Source organism: Scyliorhinus canicula, chromosome 2 (genome assembly GCF_902713615.1).
Source record: "Scyliorhinus canicula chromosome 2, sScyCan1.1, whole genome shotgun sequence".
In the NCBI taxonomy this organism is placed as follows: domain Eukaryota; kingdom Metazoa; phylum Chordata; class Chondrichthyes; order Carcharhiniformes; family Scyliorhinidae; genus Scyliorhinus; species Scyliorhinus canicula.
The window spans coordinates 91454249-91475409 of record NC_052147.1 but is presented as its reverse complement, the minus strand read 5'-3'; the positions used below and the strand labels follow the sequence as shown (position 1 = coordinate 91475409).

General features: G+C 45.1%; 1 protein-coding gene across 6 annotated transcripts in view; it reads left to right on the top strand.

Moving 5' to 3' along the window:
* Positions 1-21161, top strand: part of ino80 (INO80 complex ATPase subunit) — a 314154-nt gene that overhangs the window by 227791 nt on the left and 65202 nt on the right. For all 6 annotated transcript variants that reach the window (XM_038782859.1, XM_038782838.1, XM_038782829.1 and 3 more), the window contains one exon: positions 2867-2994. In XM_038782859.1, coding sequence (XP_038638787.1) covers positions 2867-2994 — 128 coding nt within the window. The remainder of the gene's footprint in view (positions 1-2866; positions 2995-21161) is intronic.

The following is a 21161-nucleotide window of genomic DNA, read 5'->3' as shown; positions in this document are numbered from 1 at the left end:
TGGTACTCATGAAGGTTGATATCTTGTATAATGAATGTACCATATGCTATGTTAGCATTATTTTCCAGATGGGTTATATTCCAGTACTTTAACCAAGAGCCTGTTTAGTGTTTGTGCTCTGCTTTCTCCTTGCCAATTGAGATTACAGGAAATTACCCACTGATTATAGTCAGTTGGCACTCAGATTTGTGTACGTGTTGTGGCAGGTGTTGACTATGAGATCGTCTGATAACTTCCTACAGCCAGGAAAAGAGTGATCACTTTCACTTTAAACTGGGTCCTGGTGAAAATTTGTGCAGGTGGGGTTTGTGGGGGTGGGGGGGACAAGAGCAGGAAAAGAGAGACGAGTGTACCTAGAGGTTACAGTTAACACTATTGTGGTGCATGCATGAAGCTGCAAAAAATGTGAACCTTGAGCTCCCAGTCACCTGCCTTACAAATGCTGTCATCACTTCACTGTCAAAAAAACCCTTCCATTCTTTCCAACTTTTAGCCTATACCTTTTCTCCACAATCCTCGATTGTGTGGCTCCCGCACAGCTCCATGCTCACCTCCATGCTTCTCTTCCTGCTCCTGCACTGTTACCACTGGTGCACCTCAAGTGTATTCTTGACTCCCTCCTATTTCTCATTGACATCCTGCTCCTCAGTGACATCATCCGAAGATAAGTTGTTAGTTTCACATATACTTTGATGACCCCCAGCTCTCCCTCTCCAGCACTTCTCTCAACTTCTCCACTGTTGCCAAATGATCAGATTGCTTATCTTACATCCAAAGAATAGTACAGCACAGGAACAGGCCCTTCGGCCCTTCAAACCTGTGCCGATCATGATGCCTGTCTAAACAAAAGCCTTCTGCACTACCAGTGTCTGTATCCCTCTATTCCCATCCTCTTCATGTATTTGTCAAGATGCCTCTTAAACATGGCTATCTACCTGCTTCCACCAACTCCCCCAGCAGCAAGTTCCAGGCACTCACCACACTCAGTGTAAAAAAAACTTGCCTTGCACGTCTCCTCTAAACTTTGGCATTGCATCCAGGATTAAAAGATTTCCTCCAATTATACATTGGGAAATCGAAGCCATTGTTTTTGCCCCCCACTCCAAACTCCATTCCTGAGTTCCAGTCCTCTGTCTGGCAACGGTCTGAGATTAAGCCAGTCTGTTTGCAGCCTTGGAGTCACATTTGAATCAGGTTGAGCTTCCAACCTCCTGTTCATACCATCATTAAGACCGCCTATTTCCACCTCTGTAACATTGCCTAACTTTGCCTCAACTCATCTGCTCCTGAAACCCTCATTAATGGCTTTGTTACGTCTGGAGTCGACTATTCCAGTGCACTCCTGGCTGGTCTGCAACATTCTATTCTCCGTAAACTTGAGGTGATCCAAAACTCTGCTGCCAGTTTCTTAACTCATGCCAAGTCTCGTTTTCCTGTTGCCCCCTTACCTACACTGGCACCCGATCAAGCTATGTTTTGATTTAAAATTCTCATCTTTATTTTCAAATCCATCCTGACTTTCCCTTTCCCTATTTCAACAATTTCCTCCAGCCTCATAACCCTTCAGATACCTGCCTACCCAATCATAGTTGCTGGATCATGCATCTTAAGTTACCTAGGCCCAAGAACTAGAATACCACATTTCTCTGCCGACCTACCTCCCTTTCCTCCTTCAGAACACTCTTTAAAACCTACCTATTTGACCAAGCTTTTGGTCATGTGAACTGATATCTCCCTATGTGGCTTGGTGTCTTACTTTGTTCTATAATGCTCCTGTGAAGCACGTTGCAACATTATCATTGCGTTAAAGGCTCTATATAACATAAGTTGTTCACAGTTCACTCTCTGTATCCTTACACCCTGGGTTCTATGCTGCCCATATCATTGTGCTGTAAAACTGATTCTGAAGCTGTTGCAGAAGGAGATAATCTATCTGTACCTTCGCTGAAATACTATCCCCTAGCCCCATTCGCCTGTTCTTTAAATTTTTATCTTATCTTATCCCTTTTTTAAATGTTTTTATTGAAGTTTTCACATTTTTGCAAGCATCTCATCAAAACAAAATAGAAGAGAAGATAAGGCCATAGGTATCAATGCAAAACAGGTACAACACTGAGCAGAAGTCATTGCAAGCATAGGAACAACTAAGACTGGGTAAGTCGGGGACAATATCCCCAACGTGTTCCCTACACGGATACAAGATCCATCTACACCAAAGCAGGATACGGTCAACAACACAGTTACATCATACCCATGGCTTCAAGGAAAATAACAGAGGAATAAAACACGCCGGGAAACCCAAAGTTTAGGGAGAATTACACTGATAATCCTATCCCTTTTTTTAAAAAAAAAAGCATATGATAAGTTCTACTCCTGCTACAGTTTTTAATAAGGCAATTAAGGACTTTTATGTTACTGGGCTTTGCATGAAACACTGAGCTATAATTGGTCTATGTGTCATTGGCTAGCGAAGAGAAAATTAGCTAGGGCCATGCAGCTTAAGAGTAAAATTAATCATATGCAAATTGAAACTTGAATCACGTGCAGCTTCCTTCAGTCTCAGGTGATGTCAGGAGTCAATGTCTGTTCAAGTGTCTGGGCTGAGCTGAGCTTTGGATTTGTATTGGGAAGTGTTTTCGGGGTAGAGGAAGGTGACCAATGAGTGTCATCGGATCAGCATTGAATGTGAAGCCTCTGGCAAATACCCTGCCAAATACCCTGCCAACATTTACTGCCTAAGTTAATGCAATAGCTAGTTAATGTCCATGAAACCACAGCTCAGCAAGGGAGAGAAAATTTAGCCGGGAAGCGGGAGCACTTCGTTTCAGGTTTGAAAAATTAATCAATGTCAATGTGTTTATTTCAGACAAAGAAAGCCTGATCACAGACAGCGGGAAGCTGCACACACTCGATATCCTCCTGACACGCCTAAAAGCCCAGGGTCATCGTGTGCTCATTTATTCCCAGATGACACGCATGATCGATCTTCTGGAGGTAAGGAGTGATCTGATTCTTAATGAATAAATGTTACTGTTCAAATTGTTAAAATAAATATTAGCCTGAACTATGACAAAAATCATGCCTGCTTTAGTTTGGTGACTGCACCTTTAAAACTAAACATGCAAAAAGAGCCACCAAACCCAAAGGTCTGTTCCTGCAAAGCTGTACATTTGTTATAGTTTCTCTGGCTACAGAGTGCGAACCTCACAATTTTCGAATAATACTGACTTGTTACAGCTTGTATTTAGGTGACAATTCTTTTTTCAATTTGAGTTGCTCTTTTTCCAAGTCCTAGTCATTTTCTCCATGTCATTATAAAACAAAACAATTCTAGGCAGAATTATGAATTGATTGTTGGAAAATCTCATGAGAGCATACAGTTCACAAATCTGAGATAGGTTTGTTTGCCCAGAAAGAAAAGAGAAATATTGGCAAATTCTCACAACCCTCCCATGACGAGTTTGGTGGTAGGAGGGCGCAACAAATCTGGCAAGAGCCAAAAAGTCTGAAACCTGTCAGACTACGTTGAAATTCTCCCAATACCTGGTTAATGGCTGGTCGGTCATCCCGCTGGTAGGTGGTGTGAACACCATTTGCATCTCATGAATGCTTATTGAAACAGCTGTCTGCCAGTGTGAGGCCTTCCAGTTTTGGATCATGCCAGTGGGAAATCACGTCAGCGTGGAATACAATTGCTAAAGAGTGGCATACTCGAGGCAGTCTGGCGCACACATATTTCAGTGAGCTTAACTGCAAACTTAAGTATGCAAATCTGGGCAGGATCCAGATCGCGAGATCTCGTTAGATCCTACATTAGTCACAGCAACACAGTCAGCCCAGTGATGGCCTATTCTTAGGAAAAGTTTTTGTAATTAAGCTTTGATGCTCAGATCAGGACAGTTTTGGACTTGTTTGATATCTGATGACAGTAGAAAACAGATCAGTCTCTATGGATTCTCAACATCTCAAAACCCAGAATATAGAGATGGTCTCCACCAATGCCCATGAGAAATGAGCAGCATGATTTGCCAAACATCACTCTGAAGAATCATCCCGATGCGCTTTCCTTAGTTTGGACTAAATGTCTCCACATTGGATGGCTCGGGTATAGAAAGCAAGGAGGGAGAGTAAAAAGAATCCTTTGGATATGGTGGGATGTGGAGAATGATGTGCCTTATGGATCTGTTATAAATTATTTTTAGCACTTGAGCCATTCTTCAGAGGGTGGTGAATCTGTGGAACTCTTTGCCGCAGAAGGCTGTGGAGGCCAATCACTGACAGGTTCTTGATTATTCAGGGGTTATGGGAAGAAGGCAGGAGAATAGGGATGAGAAAAATATCAGCCATGATTGAATGGCGGAGCAGACTCGATGGGCCGAGTGGCCTTATTCTGCTCCTGTGTCTTATGGTCTTATCTATTTATGGTTTGGATAGTGACCCAGTAGGGATGAGGTGGAGGTTTGCTGCTAAATTAGGGGGCCTAGTTAGGAAACTGAGGACAATGTGTGAGACCATATAGGCTAGGGGTGAGAGTTTAAAGAAGGCATTTACAGTTCAATGCAGAGAGTTGTGTTGTATAATTTCCAACGAAGATCCAAGAAAAGTAGTTCGCCAAAATCCTTAGAGTGAGGACAGATTGGGAAGGACAGAAAAATAATTTTTTAACGATGGAAGGAGTACTGAGTTAAAAGCCAAATAAAAAGAAAGACTTGAGCGAAATATGGTGTGGTGCAGGGGGAAATGTTTAGATACATGCAGGTTCAAGATTTTGCGAGGAAGGAGATCCAGAACTTCCCGTTGGAGCCGGTCTCCACCTTGCTGGAGGAGGTGCTGACAACGGGGTACTGGAGAAGGAGCTAGTGTCAGCAGTTTACAGGACTATTTTGGAAGAGGAAAAGGCACCACTGAAAGGGATAAAAACAAAGTGGGAGGAAGAGTCGGGAGAGGGTATGGAGGAGGGGTTGTGGTGTGAGGTTCTCCGGAAAGTGAACGCCTCCACCTCGTGCCGGCTCTTTGAGGGGACAGAAGATGTGTGTAAAAAAGAAAGACTTGTGTTTATATAATGCTCTTCGTAGCCCCTGAACAAGTACTTTACAGCTATTGAAGTACTTTTGCAATGTAATCATTGTAATGTTGGAAAGATGTGCAAACTGCAAATGCGATAATGACCAGATAATCTGATTTTGTAAACGTGGACCTTTGTGAGGGACAAAAGTGGTACCAACTGAGCCATGGCTTCTGGGATTCTGGGTTTTATTACGTGGGGATTGTTCTGCAGTATTGTGCTGGGACTTCATTGCCAGTGCTTCTGTTCTTGGACTTATTAATGGAATTTCATTTGGGTATATTGATACTGTGTGAAATGTTATACTGTGTCAATGTGAACTGTGGACAAATGTCAAACAGCACAGTGATCAATTCTCACCTTTAAAACCTGGGAGTGTGTTTTGAGCTGGATAACATCGGAGTGAAGTCCTGCTGGGGACGGGTAGTGACTGGGAAGAATAATTGCAGAACTCATATGTCAGACAAGAAACTATGATAATGCAATCCCAGCATTGAACTGGGGAGCATATCAGGAAGTCTGGCGAGGAGGACAGCAGATCCTGTAGGATTTTCTGGATGGTGGGTCCTATGTTGCCTTTTACCTCCTGTGAATTTTTGATAAGAGCTCTGACTTGTGAAGCTTCACCTTGGAATGCACAATTTTTTAAAAATGCATTTTATTACAAACATGTATCAAAATAGGTTACAGCGAATAAACACCCAGGGAAACATACCTCCAACAATTAACTCTACAGTCTGTACTGATTTTTCCCCATTTTCACTCCCCCTGCGATGAACAGCCCCTCAAACACGGTCACAAACATCTCCCACCTTTCCTCAAAGCACCCTGAAGAGCCCCTTAACTCATACGTTATCTTCTCTAATCGCAGGAAGTCGCACAGGTCACCCAACCAAGCCGCTACCCCCGGTGGCGATGTCGACCGCCACGGCAGAAAAATTTGCCGCCGTGCAATCAGAGAGGCGAAGTCCAAGACATTGGCCTTCCTCCTCTCCATGAGCTCTGGCTTCTCTGAAACCCCAAATATCGCCACCAAAGGGTCCGGGTCCACCACCTCCTCCACTATCCTGGCCAAGACCGAGAACACTCCCGCCCAGAATCTTCCCAATTTTTCACAACCCCAAAACATGTGCGTGTGATTCGCTGATCCCAGCCCACACCTCTCACACTCATCTGCTACAGCCTGAAGAACCCATTCATTCTTGCCCGAGTTGTATGCACCCTGTGCACTACCTTAAACTGGATCAGGCTCATCCTTGCACAAGAGGAGGTCCCGTTTACCCTACGCAATGCCTCACTCCACACTCCCCAATTGATCTCCCAACTCCGCTTCCCATTTCTCCTTGATCTTCCACCCGCTCGCCTCCCTGCTCCACTTGTGTATATCCCCAATTCTTCCCTCCCTTTCCACATCCGGAAGCAGCAGTCGCTCCAGCAGAGTGTATTCTGGCAACCTAGGGCACCCCCTCCAGACCTGCGCGAAGTCCCTAACGTGCAGATACCTGAACTCACTCCTCCTCGGCAGCTCTACCCTCTCCCTTAGCTCCTCCGGACTGGTGAACCCTTCCTCCATATACAGATATACAGATCCCTTACCTTGACCAGCCCCACTTCCCTCCACCTCCTGTATACACTATCCATTCCCCCCCTGCCCCCCCCGCTTAAACCCATGATTCTCGCACAGCGGCATTAGCACCGACATCCGTTCCACCTTAAAATGCCTCCTCAACTGATTCCATATCTTCACTGTGGACTGCACCACCGGGCTCCTTGAATACCTACTCGGCCATTGGCAAAGCTGCCGTCACCATAGCCCTCAAACTAGACCCCTTACAAGATTTGGAATGCACAATTGTAACATCTACTCTTTGTTGTATTAGATAAGTTTTGTCCTGATTCAGTGTTAAAATAGCACAGTCCTGCCATGCATGCTGCTGACAGGTAGAACGCTTAGCTGCTTGTAGTGAGTTACTGTTTAATAACATTGCATTGTCTATCCTAGTGCAAGCCTATCAATGAGCTGTTGCACATTCATACAAGATTATTGTGTGTGCTCAGTGAGGAAAACAGTCACACAGTAGATCCTGGATGACTACTCATGATATTCATTGGTTGTGCAGTATGTAAATGAGTAATACTCCAAATCGAACATTGATGCTTTTCTACTTGGTTGCTTAAGCGACAGGATTTCTCCCAGGCTTTTCCTGATTGTTGGAATCTGGTGTTTCTGACCATCACCTACTCACCTGAATCATCTGTCTCAATAACGAGATTCCTTCTCTGTGTAACATATAGCTGAGCATCAGATAGAGGAAAAATACAGCTCTTAGATGTGGCTCCTTAATCAGAACCATGTGAGAATCCTACCAGAAACAGAAATCTATCTATCTTTCCTTGCAATTGTGTCTCGCTCTTCCTTTGTCCCTCTCCATGTCTACCCACCATCCTTCCTCCAGAGTTCCCAACCCCACTGCTTATGGGAGTCCACCTAAATGGGCGATTTGTCACCACAGATTGCTGCTGCTACACCTTGGGGAAAATGGCCCTTGTAATTACGGTTCAGCTGACGCAGTATCCTGGCTGTCTTAGCTTGCAACCAAACTTCGATATATGTATGGATGCTGCTGTTGCTCTGTTATTCAGAAACACTGCTTACTTAGTGGGGTTGTGAGAATAGCAGCATCTGAGAGTCCTGAGAGAGCAACTAGGGGATGGAGAGGGAGAAAGGTAAGCTAGGAAAGAAAGTTTGTCAGTCTGTAATAATCTGCTATTGTTAAATGTGCTGGGCTCTACAAGTCACTTAGCTGAGGTGCTGCTCCCTGAGGACTGAGCCTGATCTTCCTGAAGCTGGGCTTCACCAGTAGAGTGTGGGAATGAGCATTTGGAATCGGGTTTGTTTTTTTAGAACAGTAGCTTGTTGTATTTGGAAAAGTCAATTGTGTGAAAAGTAGTATTTTTTTTTATAGAATTAGAGAATGTGACAGAAACAGACCATTTACATACTATTTGTGCCTCCTCCCATCATTTGCTTCTCCCTCATATGCTTATCTAGTTTCCCTTTTATATATTTTTCCCTAAATTACTGTCTATGGTAGTAAATTCTATGTTCTCACCACTCTGAATCAAGAAGTTTCTTCTGAATTCCCTATTGGATTCCTTGATGAACCTTATATTGACAGTCTCTAGTTTTGCCTCAAGCGAAACACTCTCTACTGCATCAAAACCATTTATAATTTAAATGTCTCTGTTAGATCACCCTCAACCTTCTGGAAAGAGACCCAGTCTGTTTATTCTTTTATAGATATATTCTTGTTTTACCATCTTGTAAAACATTTTTGTACCTTTCCAGTTCTTTTGTATCCTCCTTATAATTTGGCAACCAGAATACCCAAGTGTGATTGGATCAAGATTCATTACAAATTTAGCCTAACTTTTATCTATATTTCAATTCTATCCCTCAAGAAATAACCTTTTGAGCTTGGTTTGCATTTTACAATGGACTTATTAACCCTTGTCACTACTTTGTGATTTGTGTATTTGTTCTCCCAGTTACCTCTTACCTCCTCTAGCAGTTACCTCCTCTATGCCATTTGGATTATCTGACCCTATTAATTTTCTTTAAACCTAATAGTTCAGTTAACTGTGTGGAAATTAATTTGCTAATTAAATGCTCATTCTTAAAGTTTTTTTTAAAATGTCGTTTAATTTGTTGCGTCCTCCTTGGTATTGACAACTCAGCTTCACTTGCAATTCAGAAATTGAATTTTTGATTCCAGAGTCTTACGGGTGCGATTTAACCACCCGGTTTGCACCCATCATGGATCTGGACACACCAGTTAAATAGCGGGAAAGGCCAAAGTAGAGATCAGCGTCAGGAGCAAATCAGTTTGCCATCTAACTGGCCCGCTCCCGATGAAATGTTCCAAATCATGTCTAAATATGGTGAGCATATCATTAAAGCGCGGGTTAAATTCTCATACCGGCTGAGAATTCAGAATTCTTCCTCCGTGTACCCAAACAGGCGCCGGAATGTGGCGACTAGGGGATTTTCACAGCAACTTCATTGCAGTGTTAATGTAAGCCTATTTGTGACAATAAAAAGATTATTATTATAGATAGAATTTTTACAGTGCAGAAGGAGGCCATTTGGTCCATCAAGTCTGCACTTGCCCTTAGAAAGAGCACCCTACCTAAGCCCAAACCTCCACCCTATACCCACCCTCCATCCTATCCCCATAACCTTTTTTGGACACTAAGGGCAATTTAGCATTGCCAATCCACCTAACCTGCACATCTTTGGACTGTGGGAGGAAACCGGAGCACCTAGAGGAAACCCACGCAGACACGGGGAGAAAGTGCAGACTCCGCACAGACAGCACCCTTTTTAAAAAAAAAAAAAAATTTTTAAAGCAAGCAACCAGAAAGTTGAGGTCATGCTTTTGAACTGTGTGGAGGTGTTCTGCAAAGCAGGCACCTGGTCTCTGTTTTGAGTCCCTCATGTAGAGGAGACAGAATGGCACATTTAACCACATATACTCTGTAACCTATCCTGGCCTTTTGTCGTACCTGACCATTTAAACTGATCACCTTTCTACATCTCAGTGCTGAAGACAAGTCATATTGTCTCAAACAGTTAATCCTGCTGCTCTCTCCACAGGGCTGACAGATCTGTCGAGTTTTCCAGCACTTTGTTTTTATTTCACATTTCCAGCATCTGCAGTATATTGCTTTTGTTTATCTCTTTCTTCATTCTAGCTATGTCTTTGGTACCCATGTGGACCACAAGAACAGGATCCTTCCCTTTCCCCTCCAAGTGCCCTGAAAATATGTCCTTAACCCTGGCAGCAAGCAAACACAACCTCCCATACTCTCACTGTCAGCTGCAAAGAACAATGTCTATCTCCCCCCCCCCCCCCCCCCCCCCCAAAACTATACTGCCCTTACTTTATCGGCATTCCTTTTTTCTTCCTCCACTTGAAAAAATCCCCTGCACCATATTTTTGTTGTCAGTTGACTCATCCTCTCTGCTGTCTCTGCTCTCATCCACACGTTCTTATCTTGTGGGTCCCCATACCTGCCTTACTTATAGTCACAACTTCCTGTTCCTGACTATGGAGCAAATCTGAAGTACCTGGGCCAAGGGGTGTGACTGCCTCCTGGAACAACGTGTCGAGATAATTTGCCCCCTCCCTGATACAGCTATGTCCAAAATTCAGACTCCAGCTGATCAAATCTGAGCCAAAGTTCTTCAAGCTACAGATATGGTTGCCATAGATCTTACAGGTTTACACCAACTCCCATGAGCTGCAAAAAATCATCTGCTCTGCCTTTATTTTGTTTTTATTGAACTAATTTAGTTTCAAGTTTAGAAAATGACACTAAGATTATCCATAGTTTTGGAGTGTAACACTACAATTTAGTATAATACTTGTATCTCCCCAGTAGGGGCACCACAGTAGTGGTTGGCACTGTTGTTTCACAGCGCCAGGGTCCCAGGTTTGATTCCCGGCTTCGGTCACTGTGTGTGCGGAGTCTGCACGTTCTCCCTGTGTCTGCGTGGGATTCCTCCGGGTGCTCCGGTTTCCTCCCACAAGTCCTGAAAGATGTGCTGTTGGGTAATTTGGACATTCTGAATTCTCCCTCTGTGTACCCGACCAGGCGACAGAATGTGGCGACTAGGGGATTTTCATAGTAACTTCATTGCAGTATTAATGTAAGCCTACTTCTGACACTAAAAAAGATTATTATTATTACCAGGTTAATCTATTTGCCCCATTTTGGGGTGTAAAACTCACCAGTCAACTACCCACACACCTAAGCACCCGGCTTCAGCTGTCAGGTTTCATTAACTCTAGCTCCCTTTCTTGAATCACTCCTTTTTGTAAGGTCAGAACAACACCACCTCCCTCTGCATCAAATTCCCAGATTTAAGCACTCAGCCTCACTTCAACCTCCAGCTACCACCTTCATGTAACTTACTTCATGTATCTGCTAAACCTCCTATTTTTATACTAGCTCAGATTCCAGTGAGTGAAGTCAGCCACTGCTGGCTGGGGAACCAGTTCAAACTAGTTACCTAATCAACTCACTGCAGCTGCCTCTTCTTCCATTAGGTGGTCTGTAATCTAAAAATGAAAATGAAAATCGCTTATTGTCACGAGTAGGCTTCAATGAAGTTACTGTAAAAGCCCCTAGTCGCCACATTCCGGCGCCTGTCCGGGCAGCTGGTACGGGAATCGAACCGTGCTGCTGGCCTGCTTGGGTCTGCTTTAAAAGCCAACGATTTAGCCTGGTGAGCTAAACCAGCCCCTGTGTAAATAAGTTACTGTGAAAAGCCCCTAGTCGCCACATTCCGGCGCCAGTTCGGGGAGGCCGGTACGGGAATTGAACCCGTGCTGCTGGCCTGCCTGGGTCTGCTTTACAAGCCAGCTATTTAGCCACTGTGCCAAACCAGCATGTGTCCAAACCAGCATGTGTAGACTATCCTCTATATTCTGATTGATCCTTTATCTTTGTTCACATAGATTCTGTTTCAACCTTACTGATGGTCATCACTTTTTTTTCTACTGGCAACATGTGCTAAGTACAACAACTCCACCTCCCTTTTTCTTTCCCATCTTTTCTAAATATTATTATACCCTGCAATGTTTAATTCCCAGTCTGTATATTCCTGTGTTTTGTATTCATGTCTCTGTAACCCCTACCCATATCTGGTTCCTCGCAATTTATTATTGCCTCCAATTCTTTTATTCCATTGTCCACAAAAATAGCAATGATATTTTTGTTGAAACAAAGAACAAAGAAAATTACAGCACAGGTACAGGCCCTTAGGCCCTCCCAGCCTGCGCCGATCCAGATCCTTTATCTAAACCTGTCTCCTGTTTTCCAAGGTCTACTTCCCTCTGTTCCCGCCCATTCATATACCTGTCTAGATGCTTCTTAAATGATGCTATCGTGCCCGCCTCTACCACATCCGCTGGTAAAGCGTTCCAGGCACCCACCACCCTCTGCGTAAAAAAACTTTCCATGCACATCTCCCTTAAGCTTTCCCCCTCTCACTTTGAAATCGTGACCCCTTGTAACTGACACCCCCACTCGTGGAAAAAGCTTGTTGCTATCCACCCTGTCCATACCTCTCATAATTTTGTAGGCCTCAATCAGGTCCCCCTTCAACCTCCGTCTTTCCAACGAAAACAATCCTAATCTACTCAACCTTTCTTCATAGCTAGCACCTTCCATACCAGGCAACATCCTGGTGAACCTCCTCTGCATCCTCTCCAAGGCATCCACATCCTTCTGGTAATGTGGCGACCAGAACTGCACGCAGTATTCCAAATGTGGCCGAACCAAAGTCCTATACAACTGTAACATGACCTGCCAACTCTTGTACTCAATACCCCGTCCGATGAAGGCAAGCATGCTGTATGCCTTCTTGACCACTCTATCAACCTGCGTTGCCACCTTCAGGGTACAATGGACCTGAACTCCCAGATCTCTCTGCACATCAATTTTCCCCAAGACCCTTCCATTGACCATATAGTCCGCTCTTGAATTTGATCTTCCAAAATTCATCACCTCGCATTTGCCTGGATTGAACTCCATCTGCCATTTCTCTGCCCAACTCTCCAATCTATCTATATTTTGTTATATTCTCTGACAGTCCTCCTTGCTATCTGCAACTCCACCAATCTTAGTATCATCTGCAAACTTGCTAATCAGACCACCTATACCTTCCTCCAGGTCATTTATGTAGATCACAAACAACAGTGGTCCAAGCACGGATCCCTGTGGAACACCACTAGTCAGCCTTCTCCATTTTGAGACACTCCCTTCCACCACTACTCTCTGTCTCCTGTTGCCCAGCCAGTTCTTTATCCATCTAGCTAGTACACCCTGAACCCCATACGACTTCACTTTTTCCATCAACTGCCATGGGAAACCTTATCAAACGCCTTACTAAAGTCCATGTATACGACATCTACAGCCCTTCCCTCATCAATTAACTTTGTCACTTCCTCAAAGAATTCTATTAGGTTTGTAAGACATGACCTTCCCTGCACAAAACCATGCTGCCTATCACTGATAAGTCTATTTTCTTCCAGATGTGGATAGATCCTATCCCTCAGTATCTTCTCCAACAGTTTGCCTACCACTGACATCAAGCTCACAGGTCTATAATTCCCTGGATTATCCCTGCTACACTTCTTAAACAAAGGTGGTATTTACTTTGAGTATCTCACTGGGGTCAATACTGCCATACATCACGCAATTTAACCTTAAACCTTTCTACTTTGTGTTCCTTCTTTGATTTACAGTTATTCATTTCATTATAAAACAAAATTATGTTGGGCCTTGGTGATAATGAGACGCAACTTCAGGTAAATGCGGTGGCATTTGCAAAGTGGGAAAATGTCACATGGTCAAGCATCCCAAATACCATGAAATTAATTGTCACGTTATCAAATCTAATCCAGGGCTGATTTAGCTCACTGGGCTAAATCGCTGGCTTTCCAAGCAGGCCAGCAGCACGGTTCGATTCCCGTATCAGCCTCCCCGGACAGGCGCCGGAATGTGGCGACTAGGGGCTTTTCACAGTAACTTCATTGAAGCCTACTCGTGACAATAAGCGATTTTCAAATCTCCAAAGAGTGCAACAAACATAGAACAGTACAGCACAGAACAGGCCCTTCGGCCCTCGATGTTGTGCCGAGCAATGATCACCCTACTCAAACCCACGTATCCACCCTATACCCGTAACCCAACAACCCCCCCCTTAACCTTACTTTTTAGGACACTATGGGCAATTTAGCATGGCCAATCCACCTAACCCGCACATCTTTGGACTGTGGGGGGCAACCGGAGCACCCGGAGGAAACCCACGCACACAGGGGGAGGACGTGCAGACTCCACACAGACAGTGACCCAGCCGGGAATCGAACCTGGGACCCTGGAGCTGTGAAGCATTTATGCTAACCACCATGCTACCGTGCTACCCTACAATCCTATTTCTGTCCTTTGCCTATCTAACCACTTTCTACATCCCTCTCCTCTTTGATCACCTGCTCGCACATTAAACCCCTCTCCCCTCTCCTGTCTGCTCTCTCCAACCCTTCTCTCCGTGGCCTGTTCGCGCTTCTGCACCACATCCCCGCACTCACAGCCTTCTCATTCTCTCCAAACTCCTTTCTTCCTTACCGGCCTGCTCATTTTTATCACCTCCTCCCAAACCCAAGACATGTTTACTCTTTCCACCCCCTTCCCTTGCGCCTGTTTGCCCTCTCTACCCTACCGCTTTCCCCACAACTAGCTCCACCACCAACCCCACCCCCCCCCAGCCACCGCAGTTTTTATTGATGACATTGATGGCTATTTTGGTGCCGCGAGATGCTCTCGCCCGAACCTGAAAAAATTCATCAAATTCGCTTCCAGTTTCCACCCCTCCATCACTTTCACCTAGTCCATCTCAGACACTTCCCTCCCTTCCTTGATCTTTCTGTCTCAATTTCCGGCAATAGACTATCCACTAATATCCACTGCAAGCCCACTGACTCCCACAGCTATCTGGACTACAGCTCTTCGCGCCCTACACCCTGTAAGGACTTCATCCCTTTCTCTTGCTACCCCCTTCCAACCCCCCCCCCCCCCAGCGCTGGGCACGCCCAAAACATATGGGCGTGGTTCGCTGGACTCCCCGAGCCCCTAACACACCTGTCCTCGCCCCCAAAAAACCTACTCATCCTCGCCCCAGTCATGTGGGCCCTATGCAGCACCTTGAACTGTATGAGGCTAAGCCTCGCACAGGAAGAGGAGGAATTCACTCTCTCCAGGGCATCCGCCCACGTCCCCTCCTCAATCTCCTCACCCAGTTCCTCTTCCCATTTACCCTTCAGTTCCTCCACCGAGGCCTCGTCTACCTCCTGCATTACCCGGTATATGTCCGAAATCCTCCCTCCTCCAACCCACACCCCCGAGAGCAACCGATCCCGCACCCCTCGCGGGGGGCAGCAAGGGGAGCCCCTCCACCTGCTGCCTGGCAAACGCCCTCACCTGCATGTACCTAAACATGTTCCCCGGGGGGAGCCCAAACTTCCCCTCTAACTCCCCCAAGCTCGCGAACCTCCCCTCCACAAACATGTCCCTCAACCTCCTAACCCCTGCCCTGTGCCAGCCCAGGAATCCGCCATCAATACTCCCTGGGACAAACCGATGGTTCCCCCGTATCGGGGCCTTCATCGGGCCCCCCACTTCTCCCCTGTGCCATCTCCATTGCCTCCAAATTTTGAGGGTAGCCTCCACCACCGGGCTCGTGGTATACCTCGTTGGAGGGAGCGGCAACGGCGCCGTTACCAGCGCCTCCAAAACTTCATCCCTTTCTCTCAACTCCTTCGCTTCCGTCACATTTGTTCCAATGATGCCCCTTTCCAAAATGGTGCTTCGAAAATGTGTTCCTTCTTCCTCGACTGTGATTTCCCACCAACAGTTGTGGACAGGGCCCTCAATAGTGTGTGGTCCATCTCCCGCGCCACGACCCTCGCCCCCTCCACTCCCTCCCAGAACAAGGATAGAGGCCCCCTCGTTCTCACATTTCATCCCACTAGCCTCCGAATGCAAAGCATAATCCTCTGTCATTTTCGCCAACTCCAGTGTGATGCCACCACCAAACACATCTTCCCTTCACTCCCTCTGTCAGCATTCCACAGGGACTGTTCCCTCCGAGACAATCTAGTCCACTGCTCCACCATACCCAGCACCTCTCCCATCACCCATGACTCCTTCCCATGCAATCGTAGAAGGTGCAACACCTGCCCCTTTACCTCTTCCATGCTTAACATTCTAGGCCCAAAACACTCATTCCAGGTTAAGCAGTGTTTGACTTGCATCTCTTCCACTTTGGTCTGCTGCATTCGCTGCTCCCAATGTGGTCTCCTCTATATTGGAGAGACCAAACGCGATTTGTGCACATTCAGGACCCTGACCTTCCTGTTGCTTGCCATTTTAACAAAAGACCCTGCTCCCATGCCCACATGTCTGTTCTTGGCCTGCTGCAATGTTCCAGTGAAGCGTAACGCACACTGAAGGAACAACATCTCATCTTCCGGTTAGGCACGCTACAGCCTGCCGGTCTCAACATCGAATTCAACAATTTCAGATGATCAGCCCCAACTCGACCCATTTGTTTTCATTTCATTTTAACTGTCTTTTACCATTTCTTTCTTTCTTAATATATATTTAATTCCCCCCGCCAATCTTATTCACCTTTCCTTCACCTTTCTCCTCTTTGCTTCCCCCTTCCCCTCCCCCCACACCTACAGTTCATCCACTGATGTTAGTTTCCCTGCTGTTTGACCTTTCACATCTTTTGTTCTCTCTGGGGACTGCCATTAGCCCACTCTTTCCCCTTGGTTTCTGTGACCATTAGCACCCGGTTTCCCTGGGTTTCTGTGCTATGACTCATCTTTCATTCACACTCCACAGTATAAATATTTCCCACTTTCTCTGTCTGTTAGCTTTGACAAAGAGTAATCGGACTCGAAAACGTTAGCTCTTTCTCTCCCTGCAGATGCTGCCAGACTTGCTGAAATTTCCAGCATTTTCTCTTTTCGGTTCAGATTCCAGCATCCGCAGTATTTTGCTTTTACCGCAGTTTTTATTATCATTGAATTATTCTTTCTTTTTGAAAACATGTCATTTTTCGCTACCCTGAGGGAGGTGGTGTGTGCTCACTTATCCGTTCTTGTGTCTGTAACCATACCTTGCTTCTACTGTTTAGCATTTAATTAGTGACTCCTGCTAATTGACATTGTGCATCTCCTTGCTAGCACAAATTACCTGCTTTCAACTGAGTTGATGATATCAGAACAAGTCCTGACCTATCCTTTTCTACTGGAAGGCCAACTTTAAAAGAAACTAAATATGGGCTGGTAGATTGGCAATAGAAAATGTGGGCAGTATACTCTGCCGTCCATCAGTGTTGAGAGTCAGCGGGCTTTCTCTCAGCTGATGACAGATCAGCTTTGTAGTTCCAACATTTTACGTTTTTAGACTTGATCCATTTTATAGTTTCCGTTTTCTCCTTCGTATTGGCATGTATTTTTAGTTTAAAATCTCTTTATAAATGGAAGTTAGATCACATCTGTATGTTCAGTTTTTTAAAAATAAAAGCCAATGTCCATGTTTGTATCTCAATTGCAAGGGCAGATGGCTTTCTGTCTGAACATTTATTACCGATAACACAAACATGTGTTGGCTAGTGAGTTTACTGAATAACTTGATTTGATGATATACTCTGCTTGAGGTTGTGCTGGTGGGTAATTACTCTTCTGGATGGGCCACCTATCCATCTACATTGAATTTGCTCTTGGGTGACAAATCAATGCTGTCTCCCATTAGCCCTATACACATCCCAAACTAATCCCCATAAACCAATCTTGAACTATGTCTATGACTCCATTGTCTTCCCCTTGCCCTGTGTCAATTCTAAACTAACCCCACTGCTTCATGCTCTCCCCTAATCTCAATCAAAATATTCTAAACTAATCCCTATCCCTGGTAATAATATTAGAAACGTGATCCGGAACTAGACTCACCCATAGCCAAGCTGTTCCTGTACAGTGTCAACACTGGCACCTGCCCACAAAAAGCAGGACAAATCCAATTTGTCCAATTACCATCCATCAGTCTATTCTCAATCATCCTCTCACTTTTTCTCTCTCCTATTCCCCTTCATTCAGTTGTGAATCTTCTGATTCCCTATGGATAACAGCAAGCGAATAGTCTGCCAATACTCATCCTTTGCTATGGGCAGCATATTTGTATGCAGAGATTGGCAGTAATCCCCTATTTCTCAATAATGAGGTGAACTCTATTATCTGCCTATGAACATACACAGTGGTGAATTTCAAAAACTAAGGGCGCAATCTAACGGAACGGTTTTCTAAGTGTTATTTGTGGTGGGTTTTGCTAGGCGTTTTCTCCCTGGCTCTGTCCGTAGTTCCACACTGCTATCTAACCACACTTAGTCACTATTTTGGGCCCTCGGGAGTTTCTCTCCAGGCTAGCCTACACTTTGAATTATTTTAATCACTGGGTAGCTGAATTCACTGACCAGACCGGTTCCTCCGGACATAAGGCCACCATTTTGAAAGGCTGCCCCAATCTCTAAGTGGGCTAGTGGTTCCCCCCTCCCCACCCCCCCCCCTCCAATTACCATTGAAATATACAGCCCCCACACACATAGCAATTAGCTCCCCCCCCCAGTAATGGCAGTCCGCTATGGGGTCACTGAGGGCCCCCCTTTTCAGGCCTTCTCACGCCCCCCCCCCCCCCCACCCCCCCCCAACATTCCAGAGGCCCATTCAAACCCACCCTGCATTCGCTGGCCCTTCATGCCCCTCCCTCCTTTCATGCGCACAGGCCCATCTCGAGCCCTGGTTTGGCCAAGTGCTCATGCCAACTCAACAGTGCCAGGATGGCAGTGTCAAGGTGCCAGCCTGGCAGTGCCAATGTGCCCATGGTCCAGGGAAAGGGCCAAGGGGACACCCTGCCCTATCCCTGACCACCCAAGGGCCTCTGATAGTCTGGGAGATCCCCGGGTGCTGTTCTGCCTGCTCCACATTTGTGTGGACCAGTATTGAACAGAGCCCAGCTGGAGTCTCCCTAGGGAGGCCAGTAGACGCAGTGAGCTCGATAGATCCCAGGTATCAAGTCTATGTTGGTTTGAAACCTGTTTTCATTTTCATTCATTGCTTTCATTAGGTGCACAAGGCTTCGTCCCGCCCACAATTCTGATCACAACGCCTCCTGTGAGTGGAACTGGCGGTTGGGAAGCCCGCGGGAGGCTTCTTCCTGTAGGTACCGGCTGTGCCGTGCTCCCTTTTAGGTGCAACACAGCCGGTAGATCGCACCCTCTATAATTTTGTAATATTGGAGAAATGACTGTCCAGCAAGTGTTCAATTTTGTGTAAAAACCCGAGGCACTCAATGCAACAAGCAAACTCAGTATAATTTCTGAAAAGTTTGGTTTTTATTTTATACTGGCTTAAGTTTGGATTCGAGAGGTCCTGCTGAGGGCTTGCATTGGGGTCAGTTCTGGGAACTCACCCAAGTAATGGCAAAATACACCAAGGGTGCTGTATAAACACAGTGTGATAAACCTGCGATAACATTGGGATAGATTGTGTTGCTTCAGTTAATCCAGATCAGATCTAACAATCTATTTCTGCATCAAGATGCTTTGACCCAAGCTGAACCTCGCGCACCAAGCATGTAATAGCATGAATACAAGAGTGCCATCCTGTCTCGGCTTTTTATCACAAATGAAAACCACACATAACTTATTATTACAAACCATCTCTTTGATCAGAAGCTGTCCGAAAGTCAGTTTGAATACTTGACATGAACCCATTGCAGCTTCTGTATATCAATGCTGTAAGCCAGGCAGGTGCAAACCTGTGAGGTCTCAACTTGCATCATATAATTAGAAATATACCTTGTACACCTTGGTGTGCATTTGAAATCTTCATAATTTATAAATCAAGGTTGTGCAGGTGGAAGCTACTGACCTGTGAAGGGAACTTGCTAACTCCAGCGATTGGTTTGTGGAACATAATGACTTGTGTCTTGTATCTCCATCTTTTGATGGCTTAATCAGTGAAGCTGGGGTTTGACACTTAAATGTTTTGAATTTGATCTTTCCCTGCTCCATCCCTAACTGAGATCAGTGAGACTGGATCTTGAGCTCTTGTGTATGGCTTGGTGTCTGGCTGGTGCCATCATTCATGTTACTGGGAGTAGGTGAAGTCAGATTAACACTTAATTTCAGCAGCAGAGAAACAAACAATGGCACAAACCCAGACTTTTTTTTAAAGATTTGGCCTGATTCCAGTGTCTGTAAAATATCTATGCACAAAATATCTTATCACAATACTGATTCACATGGTTGTGCAGCTGATAGTTCCACCATGCATATAGCAACACTTGCACCATACTGTGAGCAGACTTTTCTCTCAATCAAAACACTAAATTTATTCCTAAATTTGTATTTGATGACTGCAACGAAAGATCTGCTGCTGTCTTTTACCTGAATACTGTATCTTCTTCCTGCCTCTTGCAGGCTTTTATGAATAACTGCTGTCTGTTAACCCTTACTGTTCCATCAGATTACATACTTGCATACTTAATGACACTGGATTATCACATTGAGATTTGTGCAAATAATTCTGTTTATTTCTAAACATAGGCTACCAACGATGTGTTGAATGAGGCACATTGAAGCTCGAGTTAAAATGAGAAATTGGCATCACTTGACACATTTAGGGAAGCAGTGGTGCAGTGGTATTGTTGCTGGACTAGTAATCCAGAGACCCAGTGTCATGCTCTGGGGACCTGGGTTCAAACCCTGCCATGGTAGATAGTGAAATTAGAATTCAATAAAAATATCTGGAATTAAAAGTCTAAAGATGACCATGAAACCCATCTGGTTCACGAATGTCCTTTAGGGAAGGAAATCTGTTATCCTTACCTAGTCAGGCCTACATGTGACTCCAGACCCTCAGCAATTTGGTTGACTCTTAAATGCCCTAAAGGATGGCAATTAATGCTGGCCCAGCCAGCGATGCCCACATCCCATGAACGAATAAAACAAATTATACAGCACTATGTTCACTTGTAAAGAAGTCACTTAAGTGCTCTGTTTCTGTTGAAGCTACTAATAATGGTTCTGCCATTCTCCTCTCTACACACAAGAATTATCTGTAGGCAGTTTGCCCCTCATGACTTGTTATTACATTTTCAAGCATACACAGTAATTTCTGAGACCCCTGGATACATGAGTGGATTACTCAATTTACATCACCATGTCTGATCAAAACTGCACCATGCACAATTTTTTTGCAGTTCCTGTTGTACACTGGGCTCTCTTCCAGCTCCACTCTCCCACCACTGCCTTGGCAGGGAAGTTGCTGCACTAACAGGAAGTGTCTGTACACTGTAATGGAGCAGGAGTTGTCAATTCATGGAAAGATCCTGAGCCCACAGTTGTTCCCAGTGGCACACCTGTGAGTGTTGGGCCAGGTCAGCAATTAGCACTTCCTGAGAT